Genomic DNA, 15831 nt, shown 5'->3' on the forward strand with positions numbered 1-15831 from the left:
ATATAAATACACGAATAATTTCGAAAAAAGCAATTCTATTAATCGAAAACAAATTCAAACGAGATTCGTTCGAACCCATCGCTCAACGATCACAGCCAACGCGAAGAATTATTTAACGCTCCCGAATAAAATTTCCGTTTCGTTCGCGTGGTATCAGGTGGGATTTAACTCGATACGCCCCCGCTCAGGGGATGCTTTTTAACCCTCCGCCGATTCCCTTTCTTCTCCGACCTTCCTCTTTCTATTTTCCCTCCCCTCTTTTCCTCTGTTTTCCTACGGTGAAAAGCGGGTAGCAGCCGACAACCCTTTGTTACCATGCCTTATCTTAATTGCTTTCACGGGTTCCCGTTTAGATCAATACACACAGCAGCGGCGGCGGCGTTCCGCCGCCCTGCCTGCTGCTCCCCGTGTTGCCTCCACGGATCTAAATTATCCCAAGGGTTGTTTCGACGAGGGATTTTCGATTTTCTCTTTTCACCCTCTCCTACACGCGGGAATATCTTGCATATTTTAGGACCCCGAATCTCGCCTCCTCGTCCATCTCCATCCGATTTATCGCGAGCGACCGGATACGTTTTCTTTTTTCTCTGGAGATTTATCTCTCGAAGCTATTGCGCGGTTAAGATTGTTATGGAAATATATCTTATAGTATATCTTTGCAGCTTTATATTTCGAGGAGGATGATCTGTTTTGGTTAGACAGGAGATCGATTACGCGTGCTTTACGAACACTAAATGACCGTTTTTGAAATTTCCTTTAGAGTCTCTTGTATACAAAGTTATCGCCGTATGACTTTGCACAAAATTCGGCGTGGATATAACCGATCACACATTATTGTAGCACAAGAAAAATATTTTGCTTAATATCCAATTAGGTAAAATCTCTTTCTATATTATAAGATACAAATGTTTTCTTGACCGCTCATGGTAGGAACGGGTATACATGAAATGTCGGTGAAAAATCCTTGGACGATTTTCTAAACGGGCCGAACTTCGTCGTTATATAACAGGACGTGAATTAGCCGGGCAATTAGCCCGATCTTCAACGGGGTGTCATATTAATGCAGTTCGCCCGCTAACGACCCTCGAAAACGACGAGCGCGCCACGTTTCGTATGCGGCCCACTGTTGCGTTTCGACGGACGCCGCGTGACGAATCCTTGCGTCTGGAGAGGGGGTGATATAGGGAAGGAAGAGAGGGGGAGGCGAAAAGGCAGAAGACCGTGTCTCAGTCGTAAAATGTTAACTGCTAGTAAAACTGAGTTTACGCGCTTGTAAGGACCCCCGCAGGAGGTTGGCAGTCTTTGCGTCGTCGGTGGTACCCTCCCCCCCTTAATAGCCAGATTATTGCCCGTAAGCCACCCCCGATTACTTTCTTCCCGCTCGATACCCGAAAATAATTTTCGGCCGAGCGGTTAATTTCGCCCGCTCCACTCGAATTGTGTTTGTGGAAAGTTCGAATTTCTTTTTTTTTTTTTTTTTTTTAATGCGTTTCTTGATCGATCGTTAAATTGTATTTGCATTCAACCGCCAAATATTATTTTTCTTCTTTTTCTTTTCTTTAAATTCTAATTCTAATTCTTCGCGTGCAAGCGATTAAAATTGATGTTGTGAATATTGTGAGATAAATTTGAGAAAAAAATTGCAATTAAATTTCGTTCGGGACGAAAAGTGTTTTGTTGAAAATTGGCCAATTGGTTTATAGATATTAGGCTTCGTACACATTTATTCAATAATTTATAGATAAATGGGAAACGTTGTTACGTTATGCTGATTGCACGTGCATTTGTTCTTTTTTTTTTTATTTAGAATTATTCATAAACGGGGAACGTAATATTAGATAAGTCGTAACAGGTTGAAGCAATAATAGCTAGTCTTATTACTTGTCGTTCGTCACGAAAATATAATCGACAACCAGGAATGTATTTCCCTTTTTTTTTTTTTTTTTTTTTTTGCATGACAATGCATTTGTGTTCATTAGACAACGGCCGTATGTTAATTTTTGAACAAAGAAGAAAAACGAATAGTTGGGCTCGATCAAGTATCGATGGAGAGAAGCGAAATTTCAATCGTGAAAGAGATAAAGATACTTGGAAAAGACAATTTCGTAATCTATTTTAAAATTCAAATCCGTTCAACTTGTTTCTTAATTTTTTGGATCGTGCCCAACTCGAGTGTCTCGAAGATTTTTATACATAGTTCTTTTCATTTCATCACGGATCCAATATTAATTGCATCTACTTATCCAAAATCTCTAAAATATTTTTTTTTAATTTAGATATTAATCTTTATGAATTTTCTTGAAGAAATTATTCTTGTATCGATTGTAGTGGAAAATTAATCGAGAAGCTTCGCGAGATTTTCATTACATTTTTATTGAGAAGAAAAAGAAAGAAGAATTTAGATTCAAAAAATTATTTGAGACAACAATCCTTGGACAATAATTTAAAAATTGGTGTTTTAAAATGCAAAATATAATTATCATATCATTAGATTCAAATTTATCTACTTTTCATCAAAAAAATAATCTAATTTTGAACTACGATAATTGAGTCTCGCGTTGCATCTTCCTTTCCTCCAGATAGATTTGTCTATCTACTCTTACTGGCAAAAAGTCTTCTTCTTCCATCGAATAAACGAAAGATAACGTCGATGGCTCGAGATCTTTTAACTTTCAATGGAACAACTTCTTCCTTACGAACGTCGCCATAAACGTACGTTTTATTTCGTTGCTTCCAACGATACTGGCCGAAGGTTTTTCATTTTTAATTACCCACAGTAGCGTGAAAAGTTGGTTGCAACGAAGTTTTAACGATATCCTCTCGACTGTTGTTAACCTTCCCTCAAGTCGTTCTTGAAAACTACTCGTTTGCAACATCTTACGTTATTTCGCATCGAATGGAAATACTTTTTCGTATCTATCTCGCCAAGTGTTTGGTGAAGAAGAAGGCTGGTGTAAACCAATCTTATCAGAAGGGTTAAAAAATATCCAATAAAAATATCTCCAAACATTCGCGAAGGAATAAATTCGAATTTGAATCAAGATGTAATTGTATTTAATATATATAAACAGGCAGGCTGACAAAATCATTTGATCTGGAATAACATACAATTATTAATATGATTAATATAATTAGATATCTTTATTAGCTTGCGTTCTTACTTCATTTGAACTTGAGAAAGATTGATGTAAAGATCAAGGTAAAACTTGATTGATAATTGTAACGTAACAATATTAGATTCGACTTTGTGAACAATCATCAGACGTATCGATTCTCGTTTGAGAACTTGAGAAGCTGAATTGTTGTTAGCATAAAATTTCTTCTTCTTTTTAACAAGATATATTTTTTTTACACATTTTTACAACAACCTCGCATTGACGCGAGAGACCTTAAATCTTGCAAGAGGCTTAAGAGGCGTGCGAAAAGTTTCTGAAAACGATTCCTTCAAAACGATGGAGGAGAGATTCATTAACGAACAGGAAGGCAGACCGTAACATCTTTCTCAAAGAAAACGGTTCCCCAGTGATCGACTTTGTGTCTTCACCCTTTCACTCGGCTCCCTGGAGGAATTTGAAACTTCAACCCCTTTTGCCGAGACTGCACCCCTAATTGTTACACTTCGTATAAATGCATTAGTTCCGCGCATTCGTTTCACGGTCCCACGAATCCCGGGCAACTTTCACACCCTTCTTCGCCTCTCTTTCGTCTCTGGAGACTTTTTTTTCTTTCCCGAGGAAACGCGGTGCCCGGAGAGACAGAGGGAAAAAAAGTTCTAACGAATTTAAATTACGGCTCAAATAACCGCAAATGTGATTAATTCAATCCTCAAATCTCAGCCGAGGGATATACGTTTGGGCACACGTTGTACATTTGGAAAAGCTTCGAGGTAAATCTCGAATTTTGGACGAAATAATTTATAATAAAACGTGTGCAAATTGTTTTCATTCGACGAACCTGTGCTCCTTAACCCTTTCTCTATCGTGGATACTATTTAAGTTAAAATTTAAATAACATGCACTAAATGTGTACATGTAAAATATAGTTTATCAATTTCTCTTCAAACTCTGGATTGATCTTTGTTACTTCAAGAAGTGAAAAGATATACAATTGCATAATAATTATCCGATAAATAATACGAAAGAATTCCTCGAATTCAGAATTTAAAAGCGACGCTTTACTTTTCTATTCTTTTATTCCTTTCCTTTCCACCATTTTTTACTCCATCGACAATTGTATCTATTCACCATTTTCCGACACAACCCTTTTCAGTCTTCCTTTGAAACGGTTACTTTTAAGCCTCGCTCATTGTTCAACGGCCAACTTTCCCGCTCGACAAACAACAACAACACACTCGTCACTATTTAAAATCGCGAGAAGAATAATCGGTTCCGTGGGGAGGAAGTGTATATCTCGCGGCAGTTTCCCGGCCTGTCGTTCATCCCCCTGCTTACTCGTGCGTGCACGTGTTGGTTTATGTATCAAGGAGGGGCGGTGAAAACTGTCGAAAGATGCATCTTCCTGGAAGAGCTTGTGACACGAGGAACAGGAGTGAAAAGAGAAAGTGGTCCCCCCCTCCGCTCTCCGCGGTTTTATGGGTCGTCCAGCTCCATCATGCGCCGTAAAAGTACAATAAAACCGGTGTCGCAACCGGTGGAGAAACCACCCCGTTCCCAAAGCACTGCGTGCATCGGCCCTTAAGACAAAAAGGAGCGAGGGGATCGATGGAGTTGGATGAAGATGACGGGCGGGCATAGTCGAAGTAAAATTGATTCTTTTATTGTAGAATTGTCATCGAGCTCTTCTCTCGTCTCGATTTCCGAACCTTTGTTTAAGCAATTGTATTTTATAAAATAATGAGAATAATAATACTTTTTTTTCAATTATATTTATAATTTAGCAGTGTTGTGTTTTATAAAATAATGAGAATAATAATACTTTTTCTTCAATTTTTTTTTTTTTTACATTTTCTTATTCCTTTAGGAAGGAAGGTTTTGTTATATTTATAATTTATGGCAATTTGTATGTAATGAAAAATTTAATATTGTTGAGATAATAGTTATATTGCTTTCTTCTAATTTATATAATCTTAAGTAGTTTTTTGAATTTATTTTTATTTCCTCAATCCTCGTATTCTCTTAACTTTTATCATATCAAACCATTGATAAATAAATAATTATTTACAAATTATTGTAATCATGTAATGGTTAATCGTTCGTTACGTCGAATTAACATTTTTCCTATCTTTTGTTGTTACAGTGCTGTCTTTAAGAAATACTCAGGAAGAGGAACCACCGGATCCCCAATTAATGAGGTTGGACAATATGTTGATCGCAGAGGGTGTTGCTGGACCGGAAAAGGGTGGCGGTGCTGGAGCGGCGGCCTCTGCAGCGGCTGCAGCCGCTGCTGGAGGACCACCTGGACAACCTGACAACGCTATCGAGCATTCGGACTACAGAGCCAAACTTGCCCAAATTAGACAGATTTATCATCAGGAGTTGGAGAAATACGAACAGGTTTGTGTAAATCTATCTATTATATTTCTCTTTCTTTCCTATCAAATTTATGACATTGCTATTAATTTATTAAATAACACGAACAGGAGAGAATAGAATATAAATACATTGAAGATTCATTCTTGATGATATGTATAAATATTAAATATTTTATATTTGGTATGATTCTTCATTCTTCGATTAATGTTTTTTTTTTTTTTTTTGCTAAGATTTACATCCTTTCTCCTGGGCATATATGCGATTCATTAAGAATAGAATATTCTATTTAGTTTGTTTTTTTATGAAATTGCAATTTATCGAGAGAAATTAGAAGACAAACTTAACTAACAGTGTTAATAAGTCTGAAAATTTCTTTATATACTTTTTTTTTTATCTTTGCGTGTAATTTGAAACATAATCACTTCTTTCTATATTATTTTTAATTAATTTATCTCAGAGGGAAAAAAAAATATAACGAAATTCACAAACGATTCTTTCAACTTTTATCAATAACCGCACGATCTTTAATTAAAGCATTCCATCTAGTCGAATAGTTTTTTCCCCCCCCCCCCCCCAAGATATATTACGATATTAATTAAAAATTCTAAAGTGTGAAACTTCAAAATTAAAATGCTCGTGCAACAAACTTTGGCACAATTTATTCATCCTAAGAAAACAAAGAAGATGGATATTTCGCAGTGGTTCGCTTAAATTCGATTAAATTCGTACAAAAAAAGGGGGGAGGGGGGAAAGTAAAATGTTTCCGAATGACCCGATGGTGATCGAATCGAAGGGGTCGATGTGCAGTTTTTGCGCGGAATTTTTTTTCCCTACCCCTAGAGCAACGCGATAAGGGGCCAGTTAAGGGTAGTGGCGGGGAACCAGACTCGTCTCTGTTCGACGATTTGCGTGCTAATGAACCGACTCACTCGCGCTAAGTAAAATCTCGCGTGTCGGCCAACCAGAGAGTTGTATCGCGGATCTCTTTAATGCCAGCAAATTCCCTATGGGCTATTGTGTGTTTCGCGGTCGAAATTCAACGAAATTGTAAAACTTTACAACTACCTACGTGTTATATATATATATATTTTTTTTTTTTTTTATAAAGCAAGTAATATTTTCCATCTACCGATACTATCTACTTCTATCTGGTTACAACTTGTTAACACTCTGATTTCTTCTCAAGTATCTCTTTGGAGATTATTAAAATCATTGTTGCAATTCGAAGAATAGAAAGTTTAAGTCTAATATGTATTTTATTTTACTTATTAATTATTAATGAACAATATTTTCTTTATTATTTTTTAAGTTAAAGTTTGAGGTTCTTATGGGGATATTTTTCCTTAAAATCGTAACTTTTATTTTATTATTATTGTTTCAAATGAGCGATACGTAATTTTACGGGTATTAAACGGAATTGGAACTCTTGTTATTCAATCGTTTCGAATCTTTATAAGAAATCGATATATTCGAAATCTGTTATTATTTTGAATTTGTAATGTTTTCTGATATATATTTGATACGTTTGATATTAGTAAACATAATATAATGATCTTGATGCTCGATTCTTTTCGATTTGTATGTATTTATTAAATATTCGAAAATTCCTGAAAATACCGATATTCATTTCAATAACTTTTGTCGATTGCTCATTTTGTAAGAGAAATGTATAGTCATGTATGATTAATGAGCCCAAAACGTGTGTATATATATATTTTCATAAGTGAAGAAATATAAGAAGAAAGCAAATCTTTCGTCAGATAATATAGTATTCGTAAAAAATGCAATATTAGAAAGTTTTAAACCAAATAAAATGAAATAATAATATAAACAAATTAAAATAAACTAAAATTGTTACATATTTGACATCTTTCTCAATTAGATTCTACGCATACAAATTATATAACATGTAAGAATCAATTTCAAAAATTGATTTCAAGCGAAAAGGAAACTTCAATAAAAGATAGATATTAAAATTTTGAAGCTATTTTACCAATGATTTCGATTCTGACTTGAAAGATATATCTATACTTCCAAATTTGTAGAATAATTCGAATCTTTCTTCTTCAAATTCGAATCTGATAAAATTATTTCGACTTTATTTACAACTTGGTCCAAATCGCTAATGTTTATAGATTTTTCACTCGGGTTGTTTTGCATTTCCAGTTCCAATCGTAAAAAATACAACGTTATTTACCACGCGCATATTCAATTCCTTCTTCATTAATATGCGCGCGCGATTAAAACGAAAAGCATCGATGGCTTGTGTAACGCGCATGATCCCCCCTCCCACCACCAACACACTTATCAACGATAAAACCATATAATTCTTTTTAACGCCTCTCATGTTTTCCCTTCCTTTCGCATACTTTCCAAATAACCGTGGGCCCGTCACTCGTATAACCTCGTGTATTCGCTATACATAAATACCGAATCGCTCGCACACGTTAGTTCAGCGAAAAAGAGAAAGAGAAAGAGAGAGATAGAATAAGCAGAGCGGTCATTGGAAAGGGGGAGAGAGAGAGAGAGAGAGAGAGAGCGTGCTTTAATTGCCACACCCGTTTCAACCCTATATTTCACCGTATGTCAGCGGTCTTGATGTTTCCCCGCAGTAAATACGCACACCCTTGCTTTGAGGTCCACCGACGTGTATATGGATGCGTGTGGAAATTCTTTGTAGACGCAACAATATGGTACGTGTGTCGAGAGGTATGCATTCGCGTGCATTTCACGTTGGTGAAACTGCAGTTACCAGGGGTAGTTGACGCTCTATCGATAAGCCTGGCCATTAACAAGTTTTAACCCCGTTCCCTTTTTTCCTCTTTCTCTCCCTTCATCTAAGAGTCGAACAGAGCAGAGTATCGAGTCGGTGATTTCGTTTTACTTTTCATTCTCCGGTTTTTCTTTTAACGTTCAACGACACGGCTGATCTTTTATCCCTTTATCCCAGATTAAATTCATTTCGTTTTTCGAGATAACGTCGGAGCGAGATTCACCGAGCGAAATAAAATCCATTTTTGTTTCTTTTTTTTTTCTTTTTTTCTCTCTTTTTTTTTTTTTTTTTTATCATGACTCTATTCATACACCGCTCGTGATTGTTATTTAAACGAACAACTATTGTATGCATACAATCGAGATTGGTGTTTCGAATAGACCATGGTTGCACAGTTTGGCGAGGCTGGATAATACAGTGTTTCGAGTTTTGGCTGGAAATATATTGCCGCGCTTAAAAGTAACGTTATTACGGTTGATATCGTCGTGGCCAAAAGTTTTATCATAACCGAAATTTACTATTCAAACTCCACGGGGTGGCCGGAGTCACTGCATTAGGGTGAACGTCTGCCTGACTATGCAAAATAGCGTGACAAGTACGAGAATAGAACCGCATCGAGTTTTACGAGATCGCGTGATCACGGCCAACAAACATCGTCTGGCATGAATCTTACTGGTGCATACACTCCTTTATTCTGTACGCTTTTTAATGGATACAGATTTCAACTTTTTCTCTGCTTTGATGTGCCTGCTCGTCTTTTAATCATCATTTCTTCGTAAGTTTGAAGGAATCAAAACATTTCTTTCGAGAGACTATTCATTTCAAAACATCTTCGAAAATAAAGTTAATGCGAAATCAATAAAATCAGTGATTTTATACAATTTTTAGAAATTTATTTTTTGAAATTGATTGAAATTGTTCAAATCGTAAAATCTTTAATAATGCTATTACTTTGAAATCATATACATTATGTTCATAATTCTCAATTTTAATGAAAATGAAAAAAATTATTATTAATATATCTATTAAGGAGAAATATGTTTAAAGGAAATTAAAATTAAACTTTTTTTTTTAGTATAAAGTCGATTTCATAACAAAATCACATGAAATCACTACAGCATCTTTCTTTTGCATAACCTCTCAATTACTTCTATTCTATAGGCCAATATTGACAATATCCTCTTCCGCTTTTTGCGAGATTCAACCGGTCTTGTCTCACATGATCATCATAATTTGGCATAATAATGATCACAAGCAATACGTTCATGAAAATTTCCGCAAACGGTAAATTCGATTATATAAGAAAGGGAACTGTCGTATATTGTGGTAACCGCAGAACAACCGCGGCAGACGTAACCGCGACCAGGTATATTTAGCAGCGTGCAGGTTGGAATTTCGATAACACTCGCGAGCCAAAAGCTTCGTGGTGCTATATCCTCGAAATACGTGTGCACTTATTAATAGTGTGAACCGCAACAAAATTAGAGCCACCATGAGAAATCTCATTTTCCACGAAGATAGATTAACGATTGTTACCGAAGTATTTGTCGGTTTTGCTATTTTAAGTAATCCACTTTAAGATTTTATAACGTATAAGAACAAACAATTTTTGACAATTTTGGTTTTTTTTTATAGTAGCAAAAAAAAAATATTTCAAAAATAAATAAACTATATATTTATTATAATCTATATTTATTTATTTGCACTTATTAACACTAATCTCATACCATAATATTATATTCTTATATCGTCTTTCTAACCTCACACGCACATTTCCATCATCTTTTATGACACTCTCACTTTTCCACCTATATCTTACTCATTATAGGTTTCTCCCTATAATCATGTACGGTCTCATTCATTCTCGTTCTTCGTTATATATTTAACGATCTTTAATTTTTCTTAAAATTTTATTATATACATAAAGAAACAATGTGTCTTGTCAGTTTGCATCTTTTTTTACAATAGCAAAAAAATATTTAAATTAAATGAATTATATATTTATTTTAATCTATGTTTATATATTGCACTTAACAATCTTATTTTAATACTAATAATAATTTTATTTTAACATAATAATATTCTTTTTTATTATCGTCTTTCTAACACATGCACTTTTCGTCTTCCATGATATTCTTTCACTTTTCTATCCATATTTTCTTTATTATACATTACTATACATTCCTATAATTATGTACGATTTCATTCATTTTCGTTCTTTGTTATATATTTAACGATCTTTAATTTTTTCCTAATTTTGTAACGTAAATGAAGAAATAAATCTTGTCAATTTTTTTTAAAAAAGTAGGAAACAATTTGAATTAAATACATATAAATTTATATAAAAATATATATTTATTTTAATTTATATTTTTTATTGCACTTGATCTTATTTTAATATTAATAATTTTATTTTAATATAATAATATTATATTCTATCGTTTTTCTAATTTCACATACACTTTTCATTCGTCTTCCATGATACTTTTTCACCTATATCTTACTCATTATAGGTTTCTTCTTATAATCATGTACAGTTTCATACATTCTCGTTTTGTGTTATATATTTAACGATCTTTAATTTTTCTTAAAATTTTATAACGAAATCTTGTTAATATTTGTCTTTTTTACAATAGCAAAGAAAATTTGAATTAAATAAATAAATATTTTATTGCATTTAACACTAATCATATTTTAATACTAATAATTTTATTTTAATATAATAATATCGTATTCTATATAGTTTTTTTAATTTCATACACACTTTTCATTTGTCTTCCATGATACTTTTTCACCTATTTCTTACTCATTATAGGTTTCTTCTTATAATCATGTATGGTCTCGTTCATTCTCGTTCTTCGTTATATATTTAACGATCTTTAATTTTTCTTAAAATTTTATTATATACATAAAGAAACAATGTGTCTTGTCAATTTTCATCTTTTTTTACAATAGTAAGGAAATATTTGAATTAAATATTTAATTATATATAATAATAATATATCATATATGAAATATAATAACTATATATTTATTTTAATTTATATTTATTTATTGCATTTAACATTAATCATATTTTAGTATAATAATTTCATTTTAATATAATAATATTCTAATCTATTATCGTCTTTCTAATTTAACACGTATTTTTCGATCATCTTTCAAGGCTTTTTCTATATATTAGAATATATATCATCTTTCCAATATATTATTTATTATACATTTCTTCCTATAATCATGTACGGTTTCGTTTTTTGTTATATATTTAACGATTTTTTTTTTTTAAATTTTATATAATACAATAGCAACGAAATATTCGAATTAAATAAACTATATATTTATTAACACTAATATTATTTTAATACTAATAATAATTTTATTTTAATATAATAATATTCTATTTTATTTCCGTTTTTTAAATACTCGCACTTTCCGATCATTTTCCATGACTCACTCACGTAACTTTTTCATCTATATCTTATTCATTATAAATTTCTCCCTATAAGCATGTACGGTCTCATCCATTCTCGTTCTTTGTTCTATATTTAACGGTCTTCAATTTTTCTTACGATTTTATAACGAACATAAAGAAACAAGTCTTGTCAATTTTTGTCTTTTTTTACAATAGCAAAAAAATATTTAAATTAAATGAATTATATATTTATTTTAATCTATGTTTATATATTGCACTTAACACTAATCTTATTTTAATACTAATAATAATTTTATTTTAACATAATAATATTCTTTTTTATTATCGTCTTTCTAATACATGCACTTTTCGTCTTCCATGATATTCTTTCACTTTTCTATCCATATTTTATTTATTATACATTATTATATATTCCTATAATTATGTACGATTTCATTCATTTTCGTTCTTTGTTATATATTTAACGATCTTTAATTTTTAATTTTTTCCTAATTTTGTAACGTAAATAAAGAAATAAATCTTGTCAATTTTTTTTAAAAAAGTAGGGAACAATTTGAATTAAATACATATAAATTTATATAAAAATATATATTTATTTTAATTTATATTTTTTATTGCACTTGATCTTATTTTAATATTAATAATTTTATTTTAATATAATAATATTATATTCTATCGTTTTTCTAATTTCACATACACTTTTCATTCGTCTTCCATGATACTTTTTCACCTATATCTTACTCATTATAGATTTCTTCTTATAATCATGTACAGTTTCATACATTCTCGTTTTGTGTTATATATTTAACGATCTTTAATTTTTCTTAAAATTTTATAACGTACATAACGAAATCTTGTTAATATTTGTCTTTTTTACAATAGCAAAGAAAATTTGAATTAAATAAATTAAATAAATATTTTATTGCATTTAACACTAATCATATTTTAATACTAATAATTTTATTTTAATATAATAATAAATTTTAATTTCACACACACTTTTCATTTGTCTTCCATGATATTTTTTCACCTATTTCTTACTCATTATAGGTTTCTTCTTATAATCATGTACGGTCTCATTCATTCTCGTTCTTCGTTATATATTTAACGATCTTTAATTTTTCTTAAAATTTTATAACGTACATAAAGAAATCTTGTTAATTTTTATCTTTTTTTGTCGTTTTGTGTTATATATTTAACGATCTTTAATTTTTCTTAAAATTTTATAACGTATATAACGAAATCTGGTCAATTTTAGTTTTTTTTTTACAATAGCAGGGAAAAATTTGAATTAAATTTGATTTATTTTATTGCATTTAACACTAATCATATTTTAATACCAATAATTTTATTTTAATATATTAATATTTTATTCAATTGTCTTTCTAATTTCACATTTTACTTTTCGATCGTTTTTCATGATACTCATTTATTTTTTCACCTATATCTTACTCATTATAAATTTCTCCCTATAATCATGTACGGTCTCATTCATTCTCGTTCTTTGTTATATTTAACGGTTTTTAATTTTTCTCAAGATTTTATAACGAACACGAAGAAACAAGTTTTGTCAATTTTCGCTCTTTTTTACAATAGTAAGAAAATATTTGAATTAAATAAACTATATATTTATTTTAATCTAATATTACTTATTGTACTATTATTGTATTTATTGCACATTATATTAATATTACTTTAATATTAATATTAATTTTATTTTAAAATAATAACATTTTATTCTATTATCGTGTTTTTAATTTCACATGCACTTTTCGATTATCTTTCACTTACTCACTTTTCTATCTATATCTTATTTATTATACATTATTTATTATTATTTATTATACTTTTTCCTATAATCATATACGATCTTATTCATTCTTGTGTGTTACATATTTAACGGTCTTTAATTTTTTTTAACGTTTTCTAATTTTATAACGTATTTTATAACATGAGAAATAAGTCTTGTCAATTTTCGTTATTTTTTACAATAGGAAATATTTGAATTAAATGAACTATATATTTATTTTAATTTATATTTATTTATTGTACTTAACATTAATTTTATTTTAGTACTAATAATAATTTTATTTTAATAAAATAATATTCTATTCTATTATCGATTTCTAATTTTACATGCATTTCTTGATAGTTTTCCATGACAGTCACTTTTTTTACCTATATCTTACTCATTATAAGTTTCTTCCATAATCATATATTATGTACAATTTCATACATTCTCGTTCTGTCTTATATATTTAACAAACTTTAATTTTTCTTAAGAATTTATAACGTACATAAAGAAACAAGTCGTATCAATTTTTTATCTTTTTTTAGTAGGAAAAATTTGAATTAAATAAACTATATATTTATTTTAATTTATATTTATTTTATTGCACTTAACACATTTCATGTCATCATATTTTAATACTAATAATTTTATTTTAATATATTAATATTTTATTCAATTGTCTTTCTAACTCTTTCACACGCACTTTTTGATCGTTTTTCATAACACTCACTTTTTCACCTATATTTTAATTATTTCTATAATCGTGTACTGTTTGATTCATTTTCGTTCTGTTTTATATATTTAACGATCTTCAATTTTTCTTTTTCTAACGAATATGAAGAAACAACTCTTATCAATTTTCCTTTTTTTTTTTGTTTTTTACAATAGCAAGGAAATATTGAATTGAATGAATTATATATTTATTTTAATCTATTTATTGCACTTAATACTAATATTATTTTAATACTAATAATAATACTAATAATTGTATTTTAATATAATGTATTCTAATATCATTCAATATTTTTCTAATTTCACACGTATTTTTCGTCTTCCATGACAGTAATTTATTTTTACCTATATCTTACTCATCATACATTTCTTATAATCATGTACGGTCTCATTCATTCTCGTTCTGTTATATATTCAACGATCTTCAATTTTTCTTTAATATATTAAGATATTTTTTGACATCGTATATTATTACACAAATATTGCAAATGTTATCTTTAATTATATTGCAGAAGAATTGTGATTTAAATAAATATTATAGTAAATTTATTACTGAAATTGAACAAGTTGCTTTTGTTGTAGACGTTTCACTTTTGTTTCATTTCTATCGTTTATGATGTAAGTATTCTATAAGTCGTTATATCAATGTAAATGCAGTATAACCTATAAAATTACTTATGTAATTATAATACCAATGTTTATATCATATTTAAGCACAAGTATCCATATGATAAAATTAACAAATTTTTAGTACAAATATCCATATGGTAAAATTAACGAATTGAATTTCGATTTTATTTGCTGAATGTGTAATACATGTTTTACATACATGTGAAACAAAAGGATCTCTATATATATTTTCTGAAACTTTAAAAATTGATAAATATCTAACTTTTTGAAATCTTTTAAATTTATTTGTATTTTTATCTGTTTTTACATTATTCCATATATATAATTGGAAAACTTAAATAGATTATCGATAAAAAATTATATATTTATTTTATATAAAAATTTTTTTATAAAAAAAATGATATTTTTAATAACAATTTATTATTTATTATTTTTTAAGTCGTGTCTCATATCGAACAATGGATTCCAAAATCCGTATTTACTGTATGATCGATTTTCATTCGATACTTGGGAGACAGTACAGCATCCATCACCCAAAGGATTCTCACTACGAATATTAAAAAAAAAACAAAAACAAAAAATCGTATATTTTTGTTTGGACGATAATTTAAAAATTGGAGAAAAGTTCGCAAGGAAGGGCATAATTCTCTGCGGGTTTTCCATCCAATCCACCTACTCGAGATCGTCCCAAGCCCCTCGTCCTACGCGAACAGCAAGCCAGGAATGAAGCTGATCCACCCCACCAAGTCGGTGGTACGCCTCGTGCAAAGATAAAAGAGAGAAAGAGAGGAGAGCGAAAAGGAAAGAAGGAGAACGAAGAGAAACGAGGTAGATGGAAGAAAGACGAGGAAAGCGCCGGGGTATGGCGGCAGAGTGGAATCCATTTCGAAATTGCGAGCCACCCTGTCCGACTTCTCTCCCCAACCTCTTTCTTCTACCGCCTTCCCTCAGGAAAATCCACCCTCCTCCACACTCTTCT

At 30.5% G+C, this 15831-nt stretch overlaps 1 protein-coding gene across 18 annotated transcripts in view; it reads left to right on the forward strand.

Moving 5' to 3' along the window:
• exd (PBX homeobox extradenticle) overlaps positions 1-15831 on the forward strand; it is a 59048-nt gene that overhangs the window by 24819 nt on the left and 18398 nt on the right. For all 18 annotated transcript variants that reach the window (XR_015294009.1, XR_015294007.1, XR_015294008.1 and 15 more), the window contains exon 4: positions 5257-5513. Coding sequence is in view for 15 of the 18 variants with exons in the window: in XM_086913933.1 (XP_086770059.1) it covers positions 5257-5513 (257 nt within the window). In the remaining 3 variants the exon portion in view is untranslated. The remainder of the gene's footprint in view (positions 1-5256; positions 5514-15831) is intronic.

This window comes from Apis florea, unplaced genomic scaffold (genome assembly GCF_048593485.1).
Source record: "Apis florea isolate Af1SG1 unplaced genomic scaffold, ASM4859348v1 contig_3517_pilon, whole genome shotgun sequence".
NCBI classification, from domain to species: domain Eukaryota; kingdom Metazoa; phylum Arthropoda; class Insecta; order Hymenoptera; family Apidae; genus Apis; species Apis florea.